We start from the raw sequence: 25204 nt of genomic DNA, 5'->3' as shown, positions 1-25204 counted from the left end.
GGTGCTTTTTAGCAAAGGCCACTTCTGAGTTCTTATTTCAGGTCTTGTGTATGAGAGGGATCACTTTCAGTGGAGTAAAGGAGACAAAGTCAGATGTCACATGATGGATCTAATGGCCATTTGTATTTGACCAGAATGTATAGGGACACTAAGGGACATGAGAGTTCATAGACTAGAGAGGAACTGAAAAAGAACAGGAGAACACAAATCCCGACACAGATGGCTCAACATACAGCTCTTTATTATACTAAAATATTGAAAATCTTTCAAAGGAGAAGGATAAATGAATTTTAGTGATTTACTACATTTTTCATGTATTTTAAAAAATCTTAGAAGCCACAGACCAAAATAATACCAAGTAATTCTCATTTTGGCAATATGTTGTTTCCAAAATCTTTATTTTAATTTTATATGCATTGGTGATCTGTCTACATGTATGTCTGTGTGAGGGTATCAAATCACCTAGAACTGGGTTACAGACAGTTGTGAGCTGATGTGTGGGCGCTGGGAATTGAACCTGGGTCCTCTAGAGGAGCAGCCAATGCTCTTAACCACAGAGGCATCTCTCCAGCCCCTATTTCCAAACTCTTAGTGGCTTCCCTAATGATGACATTTTGGAATAACAGAAAGTATATATAACGAAGTGGGTAACACCTTTTGTGAGTAGCCCGTCCAGTTGGATTTTTGTCTGAGATCTTCCACTGGGTTTTTGTTTTTGGTTTTGGTTTTGGTTTTTTGTGGTCGTCAAATCCTTTAACTCAAAGCTTCTAAATACAGTGGCAGAATTGGTCTCAAGGGGTGTTAGAGGACTGGAATGAGACAGCTTGGACAGAAAAGGCTCTCTATAATCGTTGAGATACTATCTGAATACATGTAATGCATAAGTTCCAGGGGATAGAATCTGGGAGAACCAAGCCATCAGTGCTGTGAGCAGTGGGTTCTTTCTTCCCTTGGATGGGATGCGCTTAACACCATGGGTTATATTGGATATATGTGAGTATAAGGCACGAGCAAAGGAAACAAAGCCTGGGGCCACCACTCATTGTTGGTCTCACTGACTCAGAGGTCAACTATCAGCTGTAACAGCTGCAGGACAGCATCTATCTGTCAAAGTGCACTGGGACCTCTGGGTCACCCTCACAGGCAATGACAACTCGCCTAGTGCTGGTTCTTGCCCTGTATCTACAGTTGGGGGCCTTGGAGTTCCCTGTCTCTCTGCAGTCCGTGACCTTCACTACACCTTCGTGACAGTTCATCTGGCCGTTCTTGCACAGGATATTGGTGGTACTGCAGATGCCACGAATGTTCCAGATGTCTTCGTGGATGAAGGTGTTGAAGCGTTTGCACTGGACAGAAGTCATCTTCCGTCTCTGCATCATCACGTTGCAGTAGTTGTCATTGCCACCTGTCACCTGAGGGTCCACATGCTGTCGAAGGAACCGTTGGTACATTCGATCCTGGCCATAGGAGGGCTGTACAAGCCCTAACCCCAGCAGGGTCAGCACCAAGAGCAGAAGCAAGGACTGAGTCCTCTGTAGATCCATCATTACCTAGAAAGTGCCTGAGAAGAAAACAAGGAGAAAGGATGGTAAGGACTGGGCTCTGGAGAGGTAATGAGAAAAGCAAACTAAACTCTTAGAACCCTCTCTTGCCCCTCCTTCTGCTTAAGATCTCCCCCTTCTTCCTGCTCTTCCCTTTTGTACCCCTTTCTCTGAGAGTGGCTAGTTTGTCAACATGGCCTTCCTTGAAAGCAAACACTGTTCTCTTTACTAATTGACAGGCGTACAGCTAACAGAACAAGTCAGAACAAACATGACTGGGTGGTCAGTTGCCCAGGCCTGCCTGACTGGAGTATAAAACAAGGAAAGATAAATCTACATAAAACTGGAATTTGGGTTTTGTAAGAAAATTAGCTAGTATGATCTTTAGGGAGTGCTTGGTGGTCTGGAAACTTCAGTTCCCAAAAGTGTAGATAGACTCCGATCAAAGCAAACTTACTTATTGAGTTGAAAGCTCTACATACGGAAATGAAGGAAAGTAAGGCAGAACAAACTTCTGTCTAGTTCCTCTTCCTCCTCTCCTCTTCCTCTCCTCTCCTCTTCCTTTCCTCTCCTCTCTTCCTCTCCTCTCTTCTTCTCTTCCTCTCCTCTCCTCTCCTCTCCTCTCCTCTCCTCTCCTCTCCTCTCCTCTCCTCTCCTCTCCTCTCCTGTGCTAGTGGACTAAATCACATCTTCTGGGGAAACTCTACTCCTCTCTTAAAAACTAACACGGCGTTGGCCCAAGGCTCAGTCAGGGATCTTTTGGAGAGATGGGGTGGGAAGCAGGGGATGACAACAGTGAGACTGTTTTCTGGGCACAACAGGGTACGTGCACATACACACTCACAGCTGTTGAGACAGCATGCACAAGACTCAATCCGGACAAGATCCCAGCCTCTAGGAGAGAGGTGGCCATGAAGTATCACTGCTAACTGAGAATCTATCAGTTCGTGGTAGTGGCTTAGAGAGGAAAAGTCAGCTTTCTTTAAGGGTGTGTGACTTCCAGTAGGTTGACCATGCTCCAGAAGGCAACCCCACACCCAAGAGTATTTGGGCAGAAGAGTATTTGGGCAGAAGAGTATTTGGACACAATGAGTTTTAAAAAATAAAAAGGGAGGTCATGAAGGTAAATGGGTGGGATAGTGGGGGACAGATCTGGGAAGAATAGAGAGAGGAAAGTGAAGATGATCAAATATACTGTATGAAATTCTTAAAGGATTAATAAATATATTATTTAAACAAACAAAACAGGATAATAAAGGCATGGCCAGTTACTTTCCTGCAGAATGGCTAGGAGGTGCTGCCATCTGGTGGCCAGTCCTCAGACTGACTTGCAGGTTGATTGACATGAGCAAATAAACATTGTTCCTGATACAAGAGAAGAGGGCACCCCAAAATAATGGTCTATCACTGAAGGCACAGTCCAAGAGCAGTCTCCTTCTGAGATGGCTTGATGTATACAGAATCCACTGTGCTTGCCTTCAAAGTTGCGGCTCTGGATCACACACGCCACTGAAATGGCTTAGGGTTTACTCTATTCTACTTCAAGCCCATGCTTTGATAAGTGATAATTGCCCGTATCAAAGGAAAGCACTAATGGGAACAAAAGGGAGACACTCAATGGGAAAAAAAGGGGGGGGGATTTAAGGGGCTCTGAGAAGAGGAAGAAACCCCTTACTTGGCAATCTGGCAAGCAAATATTCTATCATAATGAGCAACTGCTTAAGGCCTTCACCCTTTGCCAGGAGTAAGCTTGCACTTTTCAAGAATGAAGAAGAAACCTTCTTTTCAAAAAGATGTGTACTAAACCCCTTATGCAACCCTGGTGGAACTTGATTCTACCTTTGCAAATTATAATTCCACCCAAGACACTCCCCGAGCCACCATATGATCCCACATAGGGATCAAAAGATAAAAAGGGGTCGTGAGGTGGCTCAGCACTTAGGACACTTGCTGTTCTTGTAGAGGACCTAGGTTTGGACCCCAGCATTCACCATGACCATCTGTAACTCCAGGTCAGGGGACCCAACACCTCTTCTGACCTCCCTGGGCACCAGACACACATGTGGTGCCCATGCAGACATGCAGACAAAACACATATAGTAAAACAAAATGCACATAAAATAAGTAATATTCTAAACAGAGAGAAAGAAGAAAGGAGGGATGTCCTTTCGACCTTTTAAGGTGTGGCTTGAGAGACATTGTACATATGACCAATATGAAGGTAACTATGTACTACTCTCTGTTGGGGAGTCCATACCTACACTTGGGTATGTCTCGCTCCCTAACTGCCTCTCTCACAACCTTTCTGTTGACAACCCAGACAAGTCAGAATTATCACTGATAAAAGTCTCCAACTCTGCTTCATGAAGGCTGGTATCGATTTTTTTTTTCTGTGTGAAACTATGAATCTGGTTTGGCCAGAGTTGAGGTCCTTAAAAACATTAAGGGGATGCATTAGGTTGCTGAGGATGACAGCTGTCCCCTGGGTGCTGACGGTCTCAGGCCGTACAGGAGGAGACGGCAGGGGGATACCCTTGGTGTGCTTGGTGTGCTCTTGATCCTAAACTCCTTTCCAAAGGGCTCCTTTAGTGACCTATTACTTAATAGACAACTTGGCTCTTTTTTAATTCCCTGTCCTGTCTGTAAATCAATTTAGCATCCACAGCACCATAAAAAGATGAAATCTACCCTCCCCATGACTAGCAGGTAAGGAAGAATATCTCTCTGTGTCCCAGCCCCTTTCCCCTGGGATACAGCAAGAAGAGAAAACAGGAAAAGCTAAATTTACTGGGAACTAGTGATCTTCCAGACTGACTCTTAATGGCTTTTGAGACATCTTTATTTCTGTGCATTGCAAATCAGGAGACATATGTTTTAGATAGTTCGTTTTTCTGGCCCCTGACAATGAACGATGGAACCAGTGTTCTGGGCTATGAGGGGAGATAAAAAGAAAACATAGCTAGGTCTGTGCCAGGGGCCTGCTGACTATAGACTGAAAAACGACTCATCGAAGTGGACAGGCAAACCATTCTCACAGGCAATAACAACATGTCTGAACCCTGCAGAGGCTCGGTACTGGCATGGAGGTCGGGGAGACCCTCCTGTGTGCTTGCAAGTGGTGACCTGGAAGGGAGACTTGCTCATTCTTAAGTTTTCTCTGTAAGGGCTTCCATTCGCTCCACAGATGGCCTTGATGTTGCTCTTGTTGCCATGGATAAAGGTGTTGACATCTTTGCAGGGTGAGGTTAGGCTTCTTCTCTTCATCATACGTTCACAGTATCTGTCGTCCCGGCCCTTTGGCTTGGCGTCATGGTGCTGAGTCAGGAATTTTGTGTACCTGGAGTCATCCTGAGCCAGAGTGGGAGGGATCACAACCAGACCCAGCACGAAGATCAAGAACAACGGGCCTGGGCTTATCGCCATCTCTTCCAACAGAGATTCCTGCCAAGGGCAAAAAAGCAGGAGTGGTCGGCTGTAGAACCACTTTCTAACTTAGACTAAGTGGGTGGAGACTTTCCTTTCTGAAAGAGCATGATAAAACAGTGTCCTCAGCTACCTAATTCCATCTTGGCCTTGGCCTTCCTAACAGACTCCATGGCGCAGCCATCTTTCTCTATTCCTTAGGTTCACCATCATCCATAGTATAACAGAATCTATTTATATTCTTAATTCACCTATTACTTAACTTGATAACAAACATTACCCAAGTCCTATTGGGCCCAGAAACTGTGCTAGATCCTAGGGCATAAAGACATTTAATATATATACCAAGGACAGGTGCAGTATGTGTCAGTAAGGTCCAGCTACTTAGGAAATAGAGACAGAAGGATTGCTTGAATCCTGAAGTTCCACCCTAGCTGGATAATGTACAAGACTTTGGGTTTTTTGGGTTGAGAGAAGGGGGTGGTCAAGGAAGAAGAAAGAAAGACAGAAAAGCACAGAACAGAAATGTGGCATCCATTGGGGAGGCATGGGGGTTCCTGAGGCAAGATGGATCATAACACAGGAGCTGAGAGCCAATGACTTGTGGGGATCAAGAACACAGGACAGCCCATGCCCCAAGGCTGGGGACTCCAGGCAGTCGCTCAGTTCCACATTAATGATGAAAGCTGTAGAGATCACCTTGGGATGAAGGGTGCAGGTCTACTTCTCCCAGAGGGCAGAGTTGCTATGCAGTGCATAGGGAGAATGGAACACGTTGTGTGGTACCTGAAGTGGGTCTAGAAGAAGCTCTTAGAGAGCAAAATGGGGAACTCAAGCTTCATCTTCAGAGGCTCTTCGGATGATCTGAGAGAATATTTTCTAGTGTCTCCCATGTTTGTAATACTGCTAACATAGGCAAATGATCTGACAGTGTTGTAAAACAAAACACAAAACAAAACTGAGATCTCTTCATGAAGGCAAGGGACTTAAATTTTTCTGTAAGATCTTTCTGAAGAGGAGAAGAGAGGAGATTCCTACCATCACCTCCCAGAGTTCTCAGTTTACCCTGCACCACATACATCCAGCATAGGATCAAAGGTGTCTTCTGCTGGAGTTTGACCTTCGTATGGACTTTTAAATTGTTATTTCTTAGGAAATTTGAAAATTTGAGAACTGGGAGATAATAAGGAGATAATAAAGCAATTTCTGATAATATCCTTAGTCTTTGAGAAAATAGAAAAAGATCATCCTGAGACATAAAAACCCTGCTCATGGTGGGGCTGCAGAGATGGCTCAGCAGTTAAAAGTGTATATTACTCTTCAGAGGGCCTGAGTTCCGGTCCCAGCACCCACACTAAGCTGCTCACATCCACTAGCAACTCAGGCTCCAAGGAATCTAGTGCCTCTGGCTTCTGTGGGCACCAGGAATTCTCTTACACATATCTGCCCACAGAAACAGACACACATGCATACACTTAATTTAAAATAGTAAAAATAAAACTTAAAAAAGTTCACCACAGGGAAGAAATGGCCAAGTAAGTAAAAAGTCGGGCTCGATGACAAGCACTTGTAATCCTGCTGCTGTGGAGGTAGAAACACGAGGATCCCTACCAGCCAGCATTGTAATTGGTGAGGTTCAGGTCCCAGAAAACATGGTACATGGTACACGGCTTCTGAGAAACACACAAACCTGCACCTCCACACAGAACCCCACCATATCAGATGACCATGAGTGCCCCTACACTTAGCAGGAGAAATCAACTTTTATGTTTTGATTTTTTTTTGTTTTGTTTTACTTTGAGACAGGGTCTTGCTATGTAGCCCAGGCTGGGCCCAAACTCTTGATCTTCCTTAAGAACTACCACACCCAGTTTATGTGGTTCTAGGGAGGTGGAGCCAGAAGAATTGGAAGTTCAAGGTCATCTTGGGCTCTATAGCCAAATCAAGGACAGCCTGGGATACAGGAGACCTTGTCTGTAAATAAATAAATGCAGGGAATGTTGCATCTTTCAGCCAGCCTAAGGAAATGTTAGTTAAGGAGAAAATCAGCTCCAAGTAAGTTTTATTTTGTTTTTGCCCTGCATTTTGTTTCTCAGCTGCATTAAGTTAACCATTAATTTTATTTTGTGTCTTTCTCATGTGTAAGTCTGAATACTTACTTTTACTGTGTGTGTGTGTGTGTGCGCGCGCGCGCGCGTGCGTGCGTGTGCATGTGTCTGTTTGTAGAAGGCTGAGGTCCTGGCCCTCAGCCTATAATCTGGTCAGTAGTGCAGAGTCAGGAGTATAGCTTGGAATCTAGGAGGTCAGGGGTCTAAGGCTCTACTGAGCATGTGTAAGTCAGGTGATGGAGTGGGAAGTGAACTGCCCTTCTAATTAGCATCTGACACTAGCCCATCCTTTCTGTTTCATGATAACCACAGACTCAGAATAAGGCTATAAAGAACACCAAATTCTCGGTCATTTCACAGCGCTGAAATAACAAACTTCCATAAAGCATAGAAGATTATGATCTGTAACAGAATCCAATGTGAGTGTGTGTGTGTGTGTGTGTGTGTGTGTGTGTGTGTGTGTGTGTGTGTTTCGTTTATTGAGAAGAGATGGTGCACAAGTGCAGAAGGCACAGCCACCCCTAAAGAGTTACCAGCATTTCCGTGTGGCAACTGCTTCACCAGAGCTGCCGGGCTGCATGACACCCAGTTGCTGAGCTCTTTATGTTGTCTTGGGATGCTCTTCCCTAGATGTGATTTCTCTTTTAAAAGGAGGAAGATCTGGGTGTGATGCTGCATGCATGCCTGCAATCTCAGAGCAGGCAAGGAGGACCTGGGCAGGTTTAGGGACTAGCCTGGCTACCTCCAACCTAAACAAACAAAATAACAAGAGCTGGTAATACTCAAAAGGATCAGCAGGTGGCAGCAGTGGATAGGGATGTTGCCATTCAGTAGCAGGACTGTTGGCTCTTGTGAAGATGCCAACCTATACTTAAACCCAGGTTGCGGGGAATGGGAACTGGTAGGCTCACTCAGAGTGCCTAAAGTTGCCAGGCTCTGGGTATTTAGGACACCAAAGCAAAAGCAATAATGTGGAGGATCCTAATGCTAAGGCTATCATATAGCAAACAGTTACCAGCTATTGGGTTTCATGGCTGCTGTTTCCAAACACACCATGTGATCTTAGGGAAACAACCATATACCTGTCCATACTTCCTTCTGCTCTATAATCTACAGCTGACAGGGATCTGTATTCTTTACTTGAATCATAATGCTGGCTTCACAGCAGGCTCTCAATATCTCTCTGATAGTTTCCTTCCTTTTTCTCTTTAGGCCTATGCTTTACCATCCATAAATGAGAGGGGTTCCAGCTTTGAAAGTGTATGGTTCTTACTAAGCTAATGGATTCTTTACCGGTTTCAGGAGCCAAATCTAGCAACACTGGAATTGCAGCGGCAAATTTATATAACCTTAGTTGATGATACAAGGTACCAACTGGAAGAAATCGGTGATGGGTGACCTTGGTCCAGTCTCACTGAAACACATCTTCCCTGAAGGATCTCTGGGTAAGCCAAGGCTCTGTACCATGAACACTACATAGGGGGGTCTTCATCCTAAAAAGATACTTGCTATTTAGACTTTGAAAGCTCTCAGGCCTATGTGGCCAGGAAAGGGGTTACTTGCTTCTAATTTGCAGAAATTCCACATTAATTTTTACCAACTCACCCAATGCAGTCTCTCATAATGGTTTCTCTAAAACACCCAGGGAGCAACTTCCAGCAGAACACCTCAACCACCAGTGTCTACTGTCCACTCCCTTGAAACTGTCTCACTGTGTGTTTAACTCTAACACTCCCCCCAAAGCCAGACAAGGTATAATTGTGAGAAAACAAGCGAGAGTGTTATTGTTAGAGAGTGCAGGTGTAAATCTGCCATGGCCAAAGGTACTGAACCTTAGTCGCATACACAACAATGACTGTCATTCGGATTTCTGCAGTGGAATAGTTCCAACTCTTGTGCAGACTCAGTTTACCCATTCTTAACCAGGTAGTGCTCACAGGAATCCGGGTTGGCAGTGCTATGTAGACTAGACATGTAGCAAACTACCTGCAGCTGGGGTGGCAATGTGATAAACACCCTTCTCCTAGGTATACTCTCCCTACTTTGTGTATCTTCATAACAGTCCAACTGGACTAGAACACCCTGTGCCTGGTCTTCCTCCTGTCTTTCCTCCTTTCTCCCCTCAACCTAGCATCTTTTGATCTTGGTTCATGTTCCTCTTTGTTTTTAAGGAGCGTCCATAACTTTTTCTTTTTTCTTCCTTCTTTTTTTTTTTTAGGAAAGAATTGAGTAGGAAATACTGCTGAAAGTACTTCCTGATTCCGGGTTTTCCTTTTTTTTTTTTTTTTTTTTTTTTCTTTTCTTTTCTTTCCTTTTTCTTTTTGGAGACAGGCTTTCTCTGGGTAGCCCTGGCTGTCCTGGAACTCACTTTATAGACCAGACTGGCCTTGAACTCAGAGATCTGCCTGCCTCTACCACCCCAGTGCTGAAATTAAAGGTGTGGACCACCACCACCAGACTCGGGGTTTTCCTTATTATTCCTGCCAAGCCAAGCTTGTTATGGAGGAAACACGACAGATCACATGCCCTTCTGCAAATGGCTTCCTAAGCCTTTGGGGGCTTTTAATCACAATTGAAGAAACCCTCCTATATCTCCATCTCCTTGATCGAAATCCCATTAATTGCTTCCCAGATACAAACCACACCAAATAATCCTGTTTTCATTTTAAATTTTAACTCTTACTCGTTTTCTTTTTAATGTGCAAGTTTGAGTCCAGAAAGCGTAAGGGGTGTTAGTCAGTTTCACTAAAATAGATGAACTGCTAGAAAGAGCACAGAGGAAAAGAAGCAGAGAGTTGAACACCCACAAGGAAGAATCTTACCAAAGCTGGCCAGCTTTCCTCCGACTGGGAATGTGTCCAGCTGCGTGCTCCTGGAGACAGGGTCCTGCGGTGTGAAGCTAGAGGCTCCTCACAGGCTGGTAATATACAGTGCTCATGTGACGGGGTGGGGAGAACCTATCTAAGGATCTTTACTTTGGCAGCGACTTGTAAACCAAGGCCACTAATCATGGGCAAACAAGGAGTCATTCACCTTTCCCCTGAGCATGCCTGGGTCAAATATTAACCACCTGGTGGACCACACATCTCTTTCAGCAATGATAATGTTTGCTAAGCACGGCCTTTTGTTCCTAAGCTGCCTCTTTCCTTATGTGTATGGTCCTTATCCTTGCTCAGGGTAGGACTGAAGTTTCACTGTGCATATGCCATAGATCCAAAAACATATTATCCCTGACGTTCAGGCCAACTTCAGGAACTACTTTGAAAGAAGTCTAAAGGAAGGAGTGAGGCAACTGTGCCCCCACCTCTCCAACCCCCAGAAATACACACAGCACTTCCTGGGCTCCTCCTCCCTCTGTCCATCCTCTGGAGAAAAAAGAATATATATTTATGGCTACTCAGCTTCCTGTTCTTTAAAGCACAGTTGCAAAACCAGCTGTCTACATCTAAGCATTATGGGAACCAAGTACAGAAGAAATTATGCATGTCTGCTCTGCTTATGAGGTAACTCTAAGATCGAAGAGTAGACAAGCCACGGGGTCAGACTTCTAAAACCCAGAAAGTACACAGTGAGGTAGTGAAGAAATCTACTAGAATTGTTCTAACAGATTCATCTTCAAGGCTGGACAGATCGCTCAGTGGTTGCAGGCACTTACTCAGGTTCAGTTCTCAGACCCACATGGCAGTTCCCAACCATATGTAGTGATGCCTTCATCTGGTCTCCCTGGGCATTGCATATGTGTGGTACACAGACATACATGCAGATAAATAAATACATACAATTTTAAAAGTTGCCATACATTTATCTTGTATATAGGGCAAAGTTGCAATATTTTAGCTCCTTGTCAATTTCTAGATTTTGCTCCATCATTGTGTAGATATTTATGTGTGATTTAAGCTGTACTAATTTCTAAAAGCAAAAATAGGGATGGGAGACCTACAGGTTGTCAGCGGAGTAGAGGTGGAGGCAGGGGCAAAGCATCTCTCACTGTGTGGAAGCGTGCTGGGGATGTCTGAGGTGAGTCTGGGCACAAAAAAAAAAAAAAAAAAAAAAAAACGAGAGCATCAGCTGACTCGCCGTAGCAGGAGGAAGAATTCAGCACTCCAGCATCTTCAGACTCCCTCAGCAAGGCTGGTCCTCTGTGTGGCAGGAACAGGGAACCCTCAGAAAGCAGCAAAAATGCAAGCAGGCAGCTTTGGGGCGCTGACTTGCAGACATGTTCACACCCGGACTTGGGAACACTTGGGGAAGACTGCACTGGTATAAAGGACCCACAGTACGGTCGGGATGGATCTGGATTCACTTCCGTTGGTGTAACTGAAGAAATGGGCTGCCAACATTCCTTTAAGTTAGTTAATCTCAGTGTCTCTCCATTGGGTGGATCCTTTCCAGAGAAGAATTTTTACTTACTCATTTCTATATTCTCAGTGACTGACACATAAGTCCTCATCAACTGATCTAGAGCCTCTAACCACGAAAAACATTCTGGGCTTCTCTTTAAAGGTTCAGAGATGCAAGATTTGGTAGCAGTTATTAAATAAACTTGATTGCTAAGCCGAGCAATCTCTGGCTGTGGGAGCTGGAAGATGCTTCCCCTGGGGTCTGATGAGGTCATTGGAGGTGTTGCAATGAACCTGGGAGTGTTCTACACTTGCCTGCAAAAAGTTCTGAAATCAGTTAGTTTGCCTTCACCAATGAGCTTTTGTTCCTGACCACAGAGCAGACTCTAAGAGTGTAAAGTCTTTTAAAAAGCAAACCCCTAATTCCAGCAGCACTTGGGAGGCAGAGGCAGGTGGATCTCTGTGAGTTTGAGGTCAGCCTGGTCTACAGAGCTAGTTCTAGAACAGCCAGGGCTGTGCAGAGAAATCCTGTCTCAACAAACAAGCAAGCAAGCGAACAAGCAAAAGCTGCCCAGAATGTGCACATCGCAATGGATACACTTCCTAAGAACGGGGCCTGACAGCTTGAGAAGGAAGAGTGGCTGGCATGAAGACTTGGAAAGGGCCCAAACCTCAACACTTTTCAGCTTTGTTGAGGCACAGCCCAGCTTGAAGGTCCCCTTTGTCCTTGTCTGCTCCCTCCTGCACTCAACCCAACTGTGAGCTGAAAGGAAATGAGAAGAAGACTAAGCTGTTATAGCCTAATTTTGGGGTACTAGAGTCCCCTGAAAGGGAGACCTAGTCACATCCTGACCAGTGTCCATTAGACAAGTGCCAAGCATGTTTTGACAAATGCCAGCATTTAAACTGTTTCAGAAGTACAGAGAAAGATAGCACTCAGGGTCTTCAGGGTGAGGCCACTCTACTGGTATCCAACCTGTCACCGAAATGCTCAGTGTGCAAACATACTATGTATGGTGGTGCCTATTTTAAATTAATCACACATTACTTTTAAACAGATGTGGAAGGACTGAGTGCTAGAGTCGTCACCCACTCATTGTTAGGAGAACAGCCAGTCCATTGCAAAACCTGGATGGCCTCATCAATTCCCAGGAGAAATATCAGCCAACTCCCATAGCCAGAGATGATTATATCAATGTGGTCTTTTTCTGATAAACAACCACAAAACAGAGGCACTTCACCCACACCTACAGCACACATACAGACACAAAATCCACTAGTCTAACACATTAACTTGCTCAAACACAGCAGCTTCCTTTTTTTTAAAGAGCAATGTCAGCAGAGTACCAGGAAGCAGCCAGAGACAATTAGCAGTCAGCAATCTTCCAGGAAGTCGCTGGCCCCTCACCTGACACCTCGGGGGATTTAGAACCTGCTCAAATCCCTGACAAAAGGCCAGGGCTCTTTTTCTTTGTCTCTCTCTTTCTTTCTTTCTTTCTTTCTTTCTTCCTTCCTTCCTCTCTCTCTCTCTCTCTCTCTCTCTCTCTCTCTCTCTCTCTCTCTCTCTCTCTCTCTCTCTCTCTCTCTCTTTCTTCCTTTCTTTCTTTCTCTCTTTCTTTTTTTTTTAATTTTTACCCAATTTGGCCCATATTGAAACAGAAATGGGTATTTTTTTTTAAATTTATAATTTATTAAGATGGAAGGAAAAACTCTGTGTGTGTGTGTGTGTGTGTGTGTGTGTGTGTGTGTATGTGTGTGTGTGTGTGTGTGTGTGTGTGTGTGTGTGTGTGTGTGTGTGTGTGTGTGTGTTTTCCAGAGCTCAGACCTAGGACCTCACATATGATACATAGACTACCATTGAGCCACATCCCCAGGCCTGAATATTATATCTTTGTTGGTAATTTTAATTCGTATAAAACAACTACCAAATTTTAAAAAGTATTTATTAAAATATTTAACCTCCTGAAAGCCATCCTCCTTTCCTGGAATTTTGTCTGTCTCTTCTCCAAGCCAGTAATATCCATGACACATTCTTCTTCTGATATTTCTAGTGTTGGCACATTCCTCTCTTTATACAGAGTGTGTATGTTTGATTCTGTCCTTAGGGCTCATTATAGAGTAGAAGGCACGGGGACACTAAAAATTCCTTTACACTGCTAACATACTACTCAGTCAGTAACGAAGTAACAACTAGAAAAGGAAAGCTCACCAGAGGGCCCCCTGAGGAGTGGGGGCTCCCCTGGGTCAGGGAGAATGGAAACAAAGACCTGATGACATCGGACATTTCCAAACACGATACAAATTAAACATTACTTCCCAACATACTGGGCTCTGCTTGCAGCCACTCTGAAAGTAACTGCTTACATATAGTGCTCTATACTCAAATGTGTACACAATGGAAGATCTCAAGACATGTTTTACCAGCCTGCATCAGTACACTTTTTAATCCATGCTTGAAGTCACACTAAGAATGCCTCCAGTGGACAGCTCTATGGCGTTTTGTGGGGTGCAGAAAAAACAGGGGTGAGGGGGAACCACGAACCCCGACAAGCTAAGCCGTTGTCAAACTGATGACTCCCCCAGGCCTGATCTCGAACTGTAGCTAGTTCACGTTTTCTAATCACCCCTGTTTAACTAAGCTTCAACTCCACCTTCTCTGAATCATGTGACTGAGGTCCCACTGCCCCATGAGATCGAAATGAGATGATCTCTCAACCTTCACTGTAAGGAAGAGGGAACTGAAGAACAAAGAAAGGGACATTAACTGACGAAGGAGCATTTGGTGTCCCTGTGAATGGAAGCTTTCCAATGCATGACACAACTTTTATGATTTCTAGAAAAATCAAAACTCATGTTTAAAGCAGTATTGAAAATTACTTAACACTGATTATTTCCATAACTCTCTAAAACATCTGATTGTTTTATCATTATATTATTTCTTGAAATGAAACCGCTGCAACTAGCAACACTAACTGGCTCAGAGCTGGGTGGTGCTCGTTTATGAATAGCCAAGGCAGCTTTTTTGGAGTTTGCCAGAGGCTGTTCAGACTTGTCTGCTAACTGAAGTTTCTAACGACTGCATGTATGGACTGGCTATGAGATTCCTGCCATCACAGACCGAAGGACTGGCCCACTGAAGATGTCCCAATAAAAGGACAAGGTTTCTACTATCCTCCATCCGAAATAAAGATGCTCCATCGTTGCGCTGGCATGGTTTGATGTGCTGTCTCAGACATAGCGGATCCCAACTGTTCAGTAAGAAGGCACAGAGGATGCTGTTGACCGGTCTCCAATGGTTTCACAACACACTTAAACATGAGTTAAGGGAGGGAGACAGGAAATACAAAAACGAAAACACCACTTATCCTTGCACAACCTTGACAGACTTGCATAACAAATCTGATATCAACCTAGGAACTCTCAAAATTTTTCCTTATCTGAGCAAACGCGGGCTTCTTGGAATTCCTCCCTTCGCGGATTCTGCGGTCCCCTATGAGCCCTGGTTCTAGACAATGGACATCCACGCTGGACTCTGGCAAGATGCGAAAAGCTAACTGTGGAAACAGCGTTGAGCCCCACCACACCTCAGCCCCGCAGTCAGACCTGAGAAGTCGAGAAGTCATCTCCCAGGAGCCCCACAACTGTCCTTAGTAGGAAGGGACTTCCAAAGCCAAACCTGGAGGGACAGAAGTAGAAACCCACCTGGACCCGGAACTGGAGGCGGCAGCTTTGTTTCTCACTCCTTCCTTCCTGTTGGGATGGCGAATAGAAGAATGAAATTTCCTTTGGAATCTCGTCCCCGATATGGGTGAGGTCGGCGTTGCCTGGCCACGCAAACAGATTGGGGCGGGGTGCAGAGGAGTGGAGGGTGGGCGTTCCAGCCTCGGTGGCTGGGACCGCACCCCATTCTTCCAAGGATGCCCCTCCCCATTGGGTCTGCCTGCAAAACCCAAAACAGTAACTCTAACTTCCAAGCAGACAAGGTGGGTTTCTGTACAGAAATCGGACTGGTTGATTTCTCGAGGACGTCCATGACTGTCAGGAAGACCCTGGAAGGTTCTCCCCTGGAAGGTTCTCCCCTGGGGAGCTTCAGGAATCTAGAAATTTGGTGCTACCCTTCTGTTGTATATCATGTGGTGCCGCTCCTTTTTGTAGGTCTGACAATGCACTAGAAAGTTTGTAGAGTGGTGAACATTTTGTCTATCAGTTACTAAAAAAGAACGATGTAAAAAGTACAGGGCTCGTCCGGGATTTGAACCCGGGACCTCTCGCACCCAAAGCGAGAATCATACCCCTAGACCAACGAGCCATGTGGTAGCTCAGCTTGCTCATCAATCTAGCATGTTTTAACACAGCAGGGCACCAAGTGGTTCCAGCGGTTTCCGGTTTCGGAGAAATTTTCTTTCATTGTTATTTCCACCCAGTTTTGTCAAGTCCCATCCATTAATTCCTGACCTATCCCTTCTTATTCTCTATCCACTTCCCGAATAACTCAAGGTTCAGAATGGGATCAGAGGATGCAGCCTTTCAGATTTCAAGTCACAGGCCTGCGTGATCGCTAACTCCAGAAGGAACTGGAGCGAGCCGAGTTGGCGCTGCGCTCTTCGAGTGGAGCCCAAATGCAGGGCAGCGGAGTCCTGAGTCTCCGACAAGCGCAGGGCGTGTTCCACATACTTGCGACCACCTCTGCAGCCACAAAATCTTACATGTAGGCAGGCAAGAAGGAGGCACAACAAAATATTGGGGGCAGAAGGAGGCTGCGGGTAGCCTGGTAGGCTGGTGGCAGATAAGTTTGCTATTATTCCGATATTCTGTAGACCTTCGCAGTTTTCCTGAGTAAGAACTGCGTTTTCAATCTCACTTCCCTTGTTTAAAGTACTTCATCCGTCTGAACTTTATACTCCTCCAGCCTCGTCAACAACTCACGTCAAATGCTACATAAAATACCTAAATAAATAAAGCGTCACTTTGCCAGTTAGTGGGGCGATCACCGGGGTCAGAGGTTTTAACGTTCGGCAAATCAAGGTCCCTGCTGGCCATCAGAGCGCTAAAAAAAAAAAAAAAAAAAAAAAAAAAAAAAATGTACACAAACAAGCCCAAGGTTATGTACCTTGCGAGTCTTTGATGTCTGGACTTCGGATAAGGGGCGGCACGGTAGACTCGGAAACTAAAATTAAACAAGGAGGGAGCCAGAAACCAAACTCCAAGACTCATTTTCCTTTTGGTAACTGTTCAATTAGAGATAGGTATAGTGATTGAGCAAACCACTTTCGGGAAAGAGAGATTGCTAATGTTAGTGAGGACGAGCAATGATCAACCAAACACTGAACAAAGAGCCAGCTTATCTCAGGGGTTGAGAGCCCAAAAGACAGGCTACTCCTTCGAGCCGGAATCGAACCAGCGACCTAAGGATGGCTGCAACGAATGTAACTACAGTCCTCCGCTCTACCAGCTGAGCTATCGAAGGGAAGCACAAGCAGTGCTCTTTCGAAAGTGGTTTTCAGTAGGTAGGAAACCATTTAGCCGACTCGGCCCTACTTGTGGCTTTGGGTATGTGGAGCTCTACTCGGACACCCTGCCGGGATCGCCGTCCTGTCCTCCAGACAACGCCAGAGCTTTAAGGATGCCCGCCTCCGGGTGGGAGCACGCATGCGGTGAAGCGGGCACCAGAGATCCGAAAACAAGCGCTATGCACCCGAACCGCGCGACACTCTGCAGGTGGGAGGCGTGAGATGCCACCACAGCTAAGAAACCCAGGGGCTGGAGGCGTGGCTTGAACTGTGGTTAGCCTGGGTGAGATCCCAGGTTTAACCTCAGCACTTATCAATAAAGAAGCTCTCCTTGGAGAAAGGCCATTCTTTTTACTGGAAGTCATAGCCACAGCCGTTTTGAGTCCATTCCATGGTTTAGTGACCAAGGTCTCACGACAACTGCGGTGCTTTATTTCCTGCGCGAGACAGTGAAGTATCTGGATTCCCAGGCCTCTGGCTCCTGTACCTGTAGCCTCCCCGTACAGCACGAGGGGGCCAGTCCTACTTCTTTCTGCCCAACTTTTGTAAGGGATCAACTTTCCCTTCGTCCGATCTCCGTGCGCATAGCAGGCTGCCCCCCTTTCTCAGAGTGCAGAGCGCGCAGGGGTGTGGGATTGCACTGGAACAAAAAGCCAACGACGTTTTTGGAAGTTTAGCGACAGACTGCCAGAAAATCCTGTGCTCAAAAGTCTAGGTAGACTCAGGCCCCAGCGAGATTTGAACTCGCGACCCCTGGTTTACAAGACCAGTGCTCTAACCCCTGAGCTATAGGGCCACACAGATCACAGTTTCTCTCTTTCTTAGAAAAGGATTCGGTTGCTGGTTTTTTGGGGGCGTTAGAAAACAAGCAAACTAAAATTATATTTTAGTCCATTTCTTATCCGGTGTTGGAATTCAGTCTGGGCTCACTGGGAATGGTATAGTAGAGGATTCTGACAGGAATCACTACTATCCTAGATTTGAAGAAATATGACCGCCCCCTCACCACCACCACCACCTGCATGTCCTTCAGTGAAATCCGGAACAGAAATCCAGCGCAGGGGAAGAAGCCTGCCTCACTCTGGTTTTTGTCCTTGACTCCAGACTTCTGCCACACACCTCTTAACAGATACCTTCCTCTCAATGCCAGAACAAGAAACTCCCAGTTTTCCATTTAATGCGTTCCTTCACTCAGGAGACTCCAAATTCTCCGAATTGCCTTTCTGTGCTAGGCTCTACACTAGAAGCTAGATAGGGATTCCGTTTGGTGTTTTGTTTGTTCGTTCGTTTTTTAAATTAATGTACTTCGCTGACTATTTTATTTTCCCCCTCGGGTTTTTTGTTTTGTTTTGTTTTGTTTCTGTTTTTATTTGGGGGGGGGTGTATTTATTTATTTGTTTTACTTTTTTTTTTTTTTTTTTTTTTTTTTTTTGTGCATCACGAGGGTGCCTGGTGTCCGTGGCTGTCATAAAAGGGCGCCAGATTTTCTTACAGTTATTGTAAGTTGTTGGGATGACGCTCTTTGGGAAAAAAAAAAAAAAAAAAAAAAAAAAAAAAACCTTAAATACTGAGCCAGTTCTCCAAACTGGAGTTGGAATCTGATCTGAAGTCATTGTCATAGGTTTCTGGGGAGAAATTCTTTCAGTGTCATGAAACCGGAATGAAAAGCAAGCGCACCCAGTGTAACTTGCAAGTAAACAATTTGGAGGGCCCTGAGAAAGGGAGGCTGAGTCTCAGGTTAGAGAAGGCTGAGATCTGTCCAATCCGAGGGTTGGAAGATTCTTGGTAGACAAAAATGATGAGTAAAGGCCAAGGAATAGCAAAACATTGAGAGCTATACAGTTAGAAAGTTGTTGGTCCACCCTCCTCAAACTGACAAGAGATGAGACAGGCTAGGTTACAGGAATGGCATTAGACTCTTTTGAAAATAGAAAATGGAAATTCACCAAGCATGGAATGCAACTGAAGGGAGGAGAAACTAGAGTCAGGAGACGAGAGCCATGTAAGCACGAAGCTGTGATAGCCAGGGGCTACAAAGGAAAGACTAAGAGACAGGGAAAGGCTTCCTTTGAATGTGGTGGACAGAAAGGAGAGGTGATTCACTATCATACCTTGCTACTTGTGGGGGGGGGGGGGAATCTTCTCCTTCAACAGAGAAACGGAATACAGAAAATGTGGTACATTTACACAATGGAGTACTACTCAGCTATTAAAAACAATGACTTCATAAAATTCTTAGGCGAATGGAAGGAACTAAAAGATACCATCCTGAGTGAGATAACCCAATTACAAAAGAACACACATGGTAGACACTTACTGATAAGTGGATAGGAGCCCAAAAGCTCGGAATACCCAAGATACAATTCACAGACCACATGAAGATCAAGAAGTAGAAAGGCCAAAGTGTGGATGCTTTGGTCCTTCTTAGAAGGGGGAACAAAACACTCAAAGGAGGAAATACAGAGACAAAGTGTGGAGCAGTGACTGAAGTAAAGGCCATCCAGACACTGCCCCACATGGGGACCCATCCCATATACAGTAACCAAACCCAGACTCTATTGCAGATGCCAAGAAGTGCTTGCTGACAGGAGTCTGATATAGCTGTCTCCTGAAAGGCTCTGACAGAGCCTGACAAATACAGAGCCAACCATTCATTGCACTGAGCACGGGGTCCTCAATGGAGGAGTTGGAAAAAGGACTGAAAAATCTGAAAGGGTTTGCAACCCCATAGGAAGAACAACAATATCAACCAACCAGACCCCCCCCCCCCCACGAGTGCCCAGGAACTAAACCACCAACCAAAGAGTGCACATGGAGGGACCCATGGCTCCAACCAAATATATAGCAGAGAATGGCCTTGTCGGGCATCCATGGGAGGAGAGGCCCTTGGTCCTATGAAGGCTCGATGCCCTGGTGTAGGGGAATGCCAGGGCAGGGAGGTAGGAGTAGGTGGGAGGGGGAGCACCCTCATAGAAGCAGGGGGAGGTGGGGAGGGGATATGGAGGGTTTGCAGAGGGGAAACAGGAAAGGGGATAACATTTGAAATATAAATAAAGAAAATATCCAAGAAAAGGAGGGGAAGAAATCTTCATTTCCAGTATATCTGGAAAAGACAGAGGTGCAGCAGTGTCAGGGTCTGGGCGGGAGAAACAGGAGGTGCAGTGTGGTGGTTTGTATGTGCTCAGCCCAGGGAGTGGCACTATAAGAAGGTGTAGCCCTGTTGGAGTAGGTGTGGCCTTGCTGGAGTAGGCCTGTCACTGTGGGCATGGGTTTTAAGATCCTTGTCCTAGCTGCCTGGAAGTCATTATTTTTCTAGCAGCACTCAGATGTAGATCTCTCAGCTCCTCCTACACCATGCCTCCCTGCTCCCACCTTGATGATAATGTACTGAACCTCTGACCTGTAAGCCAGCCCCAGTTAAATGTTCTTATAAGAGTTGCCCTTGGTGGGTGTACATGTTTGCAGCCGGGTGCGGTGGTGCATGCCTTTAATCCCAGCACTTGGGAGGCAGAAGCAGGTGGATTTCTGAGTTCGAGGACAACATGGTCTACAAAGTGAATTCCAGGACAGCCAGGGCTCTACAGAGAAACCCTGTCTCGGAAAAACAAAACAAAACAAAAACAAACAAACAAAAAACAAAAAAAAAGTTCTATTTCCGGCCTTGGTCATGGTGTCTGTCCACAGCAGTAAAACCCTAACTAAGAAATGCATGGAGCACATTCAGGCATTGTTGAGTACACACTATATCTGTGTTTACAGTCCATGAACTAAGGTCATGGTAAGATCATATTAAGTAAGTCTGCGAGTATAGCAGCGCTCTTTCTGGAACGGCAAAGTCTTGGGTTCAATTTCCAGCATTACAAAGACAAATAAAACAAGATAATAAAAGTTAAACTGGGAGTAGTAGCTTCTACTGGTAAATCTGGCCGTAGGATCTTAGCTCTAAGGAACCTGAGATCAAGGCCAGCCAGGGGCACACAGCAAGGCACGTTCTCCATCAGTCAGTAGTAAAAACTAACTTTTTAATAGGTTACTTTCACTTTTTAAAATTGCTTGTTTTATGTGTGGATGTTTTGTCTACATGTAGGTTTGTGCACCACCTGCATGCCTAGTGCAGGTGGAAGACAGAAGGGGAAACCTGATTGCCCTGGAAATGAAGGCGATAGAGTGCTGAACTAGTTGAGTCACTCAGGCAATGGAGTGCTGAGCTAAGTGCTTTTTAGGTGGGTCTTTATGTAGTTCTGGCTGTCTTGGAACTCAACAGAAATCTTCCTGCCTTTGCCTCTCCCTTCCCCACCCCCATTACACCTGGCTTTACAATTTTTTATTTCTAAAACATTTATCTACTAAGGGGTGTGGGGGGACACATCGAATGCTACAGCCACAGCTGGAACACGGAGTCAGAGGCCCTTTCACCATGTGAGTTCTGGAGATAAAAAGATGGCTTGCTGCACTAAGCCATTTTGCCACCGCCAACTAGATTTGTCTTTTATTATTTATTGTTGTTGTTGATGTGTCTGTCTCATATATTTGTGGAATTCAAAGAACAACTTTGAGGAGTCAGTTTTCCTTCCACCTTTATTTACATGAATTCGGGGACCAAAACTCAAGACTGTCTGGTAAGCAAGCGAAGTAAAGGCTCCCCAAGCCATCTCAAATGCCCCAAAACTAAAAATTTAAAAGAAGTTAAAATTTCATATGTCATCCACTAAGTTATCACTCCTGAGAGGTCTGTGCTCTTGGCTAGAGAGATGGCACATCAGTTAAGAGCACTTACTGCTCTTGCTGAGGACCCAGGTCCCAGCATTCATCTGGTGGCTCACAACTGCTCCTAACTCCAGCTTCTGGTAACCCAGTGACCTCTTTTGGCTTCTGAGGGCTCCTGCTCACAGGTAATGCACGTATTCCTGCATGCTCACATATGTATCCATAAATAAAAATATAATTTTTTAAAGTTAGACACTCTGGGGAATCTCTGAACTGGATATTTCTCCGTTCTTGGTTTCAAAGAGCAAGACATTCCCTATACACAAGGAGAGTAAAATCTCTTCTGAGAAGAGCGACAGATTCAGAAAGAGAAACGGTTTTCTAGCCTTAAGGAAGTGAGGGGCCAGGAGCTAGACAGATCCCTGATAGGGAGACAGATGTGGCAAGGGAGCACAGATAAAGAAGGTAAACTCAGTTTCCTCCTCATCCTCAGATAGGTTCATTTAGGGCCAGTTTAGATTCCCTGACGTTCCTGGTCTGACTGTCAGCAGCACCCTCCCTCCTTTGTTTAGCCTGATCAATCCAAAACGAGTGGAGAGGTCCCATTCTATGCCACCAAAAACAAACTTAAACCGTCCAGGGGAAAACACATTTCATTTTCTGGTTCCCATTTCCACTTTGTGTGGAGGGGGGTGGGGGGGGTGTCTTTCTGTATGCGTGCGCTCCCTCACCCCGCCCCTGTGTGAATGCACATGTGCTCACTAACTTCTTCAAAATACCTGTTGCTGCCTGCTGCGTCAGAGATTTCCCCTACCTTTTAGTTATTTAATAGGTGGAGAAAAAGAGCCGGATCATGACCCCCCCAAGAAAATAACAGAGCTGGGCTAGGTCTGGGTGGCTTCAACTTTGCACTGTTTGCAAAAGAGGTAAGCAAGGATCAGGAACATATACAGCCTCCCCGCTTACTGCCTGGTTGTGGAGATTTCCCCCAAGTGTACGGAATTTGGTCAAATGGAAGATGTGATTTGAATATTACCAGGAAAACACAATTTCCGTTTAAAGATGCAAATCTCGTTCAAATATTTCCCAATCCCAATCTTTTTGCTGAAATAGTCACCAGTTTTTCTAGGTAGCAGTAATGGGTTCAGTTTTCAGCTACTGCTACACACACAAACAAAAGGGTCAGATCACCAAAGCGATGTCCTGTGATTTACACCAGCTGTGATCAGGAGCCAGGGGACTTCCTTTCCTGCGCAAGGATCACGTAGGCCCGTGTTTGGTGGGTCCCATGCCAAAAGCTCTAATGAACTACAACTGCGGTGTGGTCACTCTTCCCGAAATCATGCGTCACAGCTCCTGATTCTACAGGTCGCAGACCTGTAAGCCTCTAGCGCGGGGAAGGGGGTATGGTACTAGGGCGAGTGGAGACCAGATCATGCTGACACCTTAGAATCCTGGATGCCTCCAGCAGCGCCCACCCCGGTTCACTCAGTCTGCATGAGCCCCTAGGGAAGAGCGTCTCTGTCATCTCCCGCGGGCGCCGGCCATCTCGGCTTCTACGCAGTGCACAACGCGTCTGCAGCGGCTGGTGACACACTGGACAAACTTCAGCAGAGGAATTGATCAGTCTGCAGACAGCCCTCTCTGGGGTGCGACCAGAAGGGTTGGTTGCAGGACCCACCTCGGGAGGGTAGTTCGTGTAATCCGCTCACTCTAGCGCTGGGGGGGGGGGGGGGGATGTCCTTTAAATCTGGGTTTCAGATTGCAGTTTAAAGAGAAATGGAATCAAGTAAATAGTTAGTGTATACAGAAATGCGCAGACAGCTTGGTAGTGTGGCCGAGCGGTCTAAGGCGCTGGATTTAGGCTCCAGTCTCTTCGGAGGCGTGGGTTCGAATCCCACCACTGCCAGTGTTTTCTTTCCCAAGACTGATTTACTTCGTCTTCATTCTTTCTTTGGTATAATATGTATTTTCTGAGCACCTGCCTCTAGACTATGTCTGTGACCAGAAAAGGACTCAAGCTGACCGCGGATGCTCCGGATGTAATCTGTACACTCTCTGTGGTGGTCAGACCCTAAGATAGGAGGCATTACAGAACTGAAACTCTGTTGGCTCTTGCCTGCCTCTGAACGAAATTTTATGACAGTGTCACCTGCATTTCGCATCTCTGTCTTCATCGTCCTCTATTTCTGCACAAACCACTAGGAAGTGATATAAAAGAACTGAGCCAAACTAAGACCAGAACCAAATGTCCTAGGACAGATTTGAAGTCAGAGACGGCACCATTTCTCTGTTTGCTTGTTTGGGGCCATTTGTTTGTTTTGCTTTGTTTTCAGGCAGAGTCTCAGGCTGGTCTGGAACTTAATGTGTAACTGAAGATGACTCCTGAGCCTCCTGCCTGCATCTTCCACTGCTGAGACAACAGCCTTGGCCCATCATTCATTGCCAGAATTTGAGGTCTTTTAAAGAAACCTTCTCTCATGGTGCCTTTGCTAACCAAAGGTTAAAAACAAACAAAAAATAAAATAAAATAAATAAACGGTCTCCAAATATTGTCAAATGGGACCTTGAAGAGCCATTTTGGTCTTTATCTTTTTATTTTATTGTTTTTTTTTTTACTGGATATTTTATTTATTTACATTTCAAATGTTATTCCCTTTCCAGATTTCCCCTCTGCAAACCCCCTATCCCATCTCTCCTTACCCTGCTTCTATGAGGGTGCTCCCCCACCCACCCATCCACCCATCCACTCCCACCTCACTGCCCTAGCATTCCTCTACAATGGGCATTGAGTCTTCACAGGACCAGGGGCTTCTCTTCCCACTGATGCCCGACAAGACCATCTTCTGCTACATATGCAGCTGGAGCCATGGGTCCCTCCATGTGTGCTCTTTGGTTGGTGGTTTAGTTCCTGGGAGCTCTGGGGGTCTGGTTGGTTGATATTGTTGTCCTAATCCCTTCAGATTCTTCAGTCCTTTCTCCAACTGAGGAGCCCGTGCTCAGTCCAAATGAAAGGTTGGCTGAGAGCATCCACTTCTGTATTTGTCAGACACTGGTAGAGCCCCTAAGGAGACAGCTATATCAGGCTCCTGTCAGCCAGCACTTGTTGACATCCACAATAGTGTCTGGGTTTGATGACTGTATATGGGATGGATCCCCAGGTGGGGCAGTGTCTGGATGGTCATTCCTTCAGTCTCTGCTCCACACTTACTGTTGGTTTTATGAGTTTTAGAATATGATTCTATAGCCAAACCCAACACAGTAGTCACTGAACAGTTCAAATTGGCCTCAAATTTACAGTAACCAGACTGACAGACTGCCATGTGGTGTCTTGAATGAGAAATGACCACCACAGGCTCCAGTATTTGAACCCTTGGTGACCAGTTGGTGACACTGTTTGGAGAGGTGGGGCAAGCTTGCTGGAGAAAGTGTGTCACCTGGAGGCTTTGTGCACTCCCAGTTCACCCTCTTCCTGTTATGCTCTCTGCATTCTGGGACAGCTGAGGGTGTGGTCATGATTTGTTCCCATGGTTCCCCGCCCTAATGGACTTTCATCCCTCTGCAACCATAAGCCC

At 45.5% G+C, this 25204-nt stretch overlaps 2 protein-coding genes and 4 non-coding genes across 8 annotated transcripts; 1 reads left to right on the top strand and 5 right to left on the bottom strand.

Annotated features, from left to right (window-relative positions):
* Positions 1-216: 216 nt before the first annotated feature.
* Positions 217-15291, bottom strand: Rnase4 (ribonuclease, RNase A family 4). Of its 2 annotated transcripts, none has more exons than NM_021472.4 (2): positions 15115-15291; positions 217-1561 (listed from the first exon to the last, which is right to left on the bottom strand). In NM_021472.4, the coding sequence occupies exon 2, from the start codon at positions 1545-1547 to the stop codon at positions 1101-1103; it is 447 nt and encodes a 148-aa protein (NP_067447.2). In that variant the 5' UTR covers positions 1548-1561; positions 15115-15291; the 3' UTR covers positions 217-1100. The 2 variants fall into 2 exon arrangements, with proteins under 2 accessions (NP_067447.2, NP_957691.1); NM_201239.3 differs by lacking the exon at positions 15115-15291 and adding an exon at positions 9895-10368.
* Positions 4359-15291, bottom strand: Ang (angiogenin, ribonuclease, RNase A family, 5). Of its 2 annotated transcripts, none has more exons than NM_001161731.2 (2): positions 15115-15291; positions 4359-4982 (listed from the first exon to the last, which is right to left on the bottom strand). In NM_001161731.2, exon 2 carries the CDS (start codon positions 4962-4964, stop codon positions 4527-4529), a length of 438 nt encoding a protein of 145 aa, NP_001155203.1. In that variant the 5' UTR covers positions 4965-4982; positions 15115-15291; the 3' UTR covers positions 4359-4526. The 2 variants fall into 2 exon arrangements, with proteins under 2 accessions (NP_001155203.1, NP_031473.1); NM_007447.3 differs by lacking the exon at positions 15115-15291 and adding an exon at positions 9895-10368.
* A 358-nt stretch (positions 15292-15649) lies between these two features.
* Positions 15650-15721, bottom strand: n-TPtgg5. The gene has a single exon. It is a non-coding gene; the product is annotated as a tRNA-Pro (tRNA).
* A 1068-nt stretch (positions 15722-16789) lies between these two features.
* On the bottom strand, positions 16790-16879 carry n-TYgta10. The gene is given in 2 exon segments: positions 16790-16825; positions 16843-16879. It is a non-coding gene; the product is annotated as a tRNA-Tyr (tRNA).
* Positions 16880-17645: 766 nt separating this feature from the next.
* On the bottom strand, positions 17646-17718 carry n-TTtgt1. Its single transcript has one exon. It is a non-coding gene; the product is annotated as a tRNA-Thr (tRNA).
* Positions 17719-23456: 5738 nt separating this feature from the next.
* Positions 23457-23538, top strand: n-TLtag2. The gene has a single exon. It is a non-coding gene; the product is annotated as a tRNA-Leu (tRNA).
* The last annotated feature ends 1666 nt before the right edge of the window (positions 23539-25204 follow it).

The sequence above is a fragment of the Mus musculus genome, chromosome 14 (genome assembly GCF_000001635.26).
Source record: "Mus musculus strain C57BL/6J chromosome 14, GRCm38.p6 C57BL/6J".
In the NCBI taxonomy this organism is placed as follows: Eukaryota; Metazoa; Chordata; class Mammalia; order Rodentia; family Muridae; genus Mus; species Mus musculus.
The sequence above is the reverse complement of the archived record's forward strand: the minus strand, read 5'-3'. Positions and strand labels throughout refer to the sequence as shown.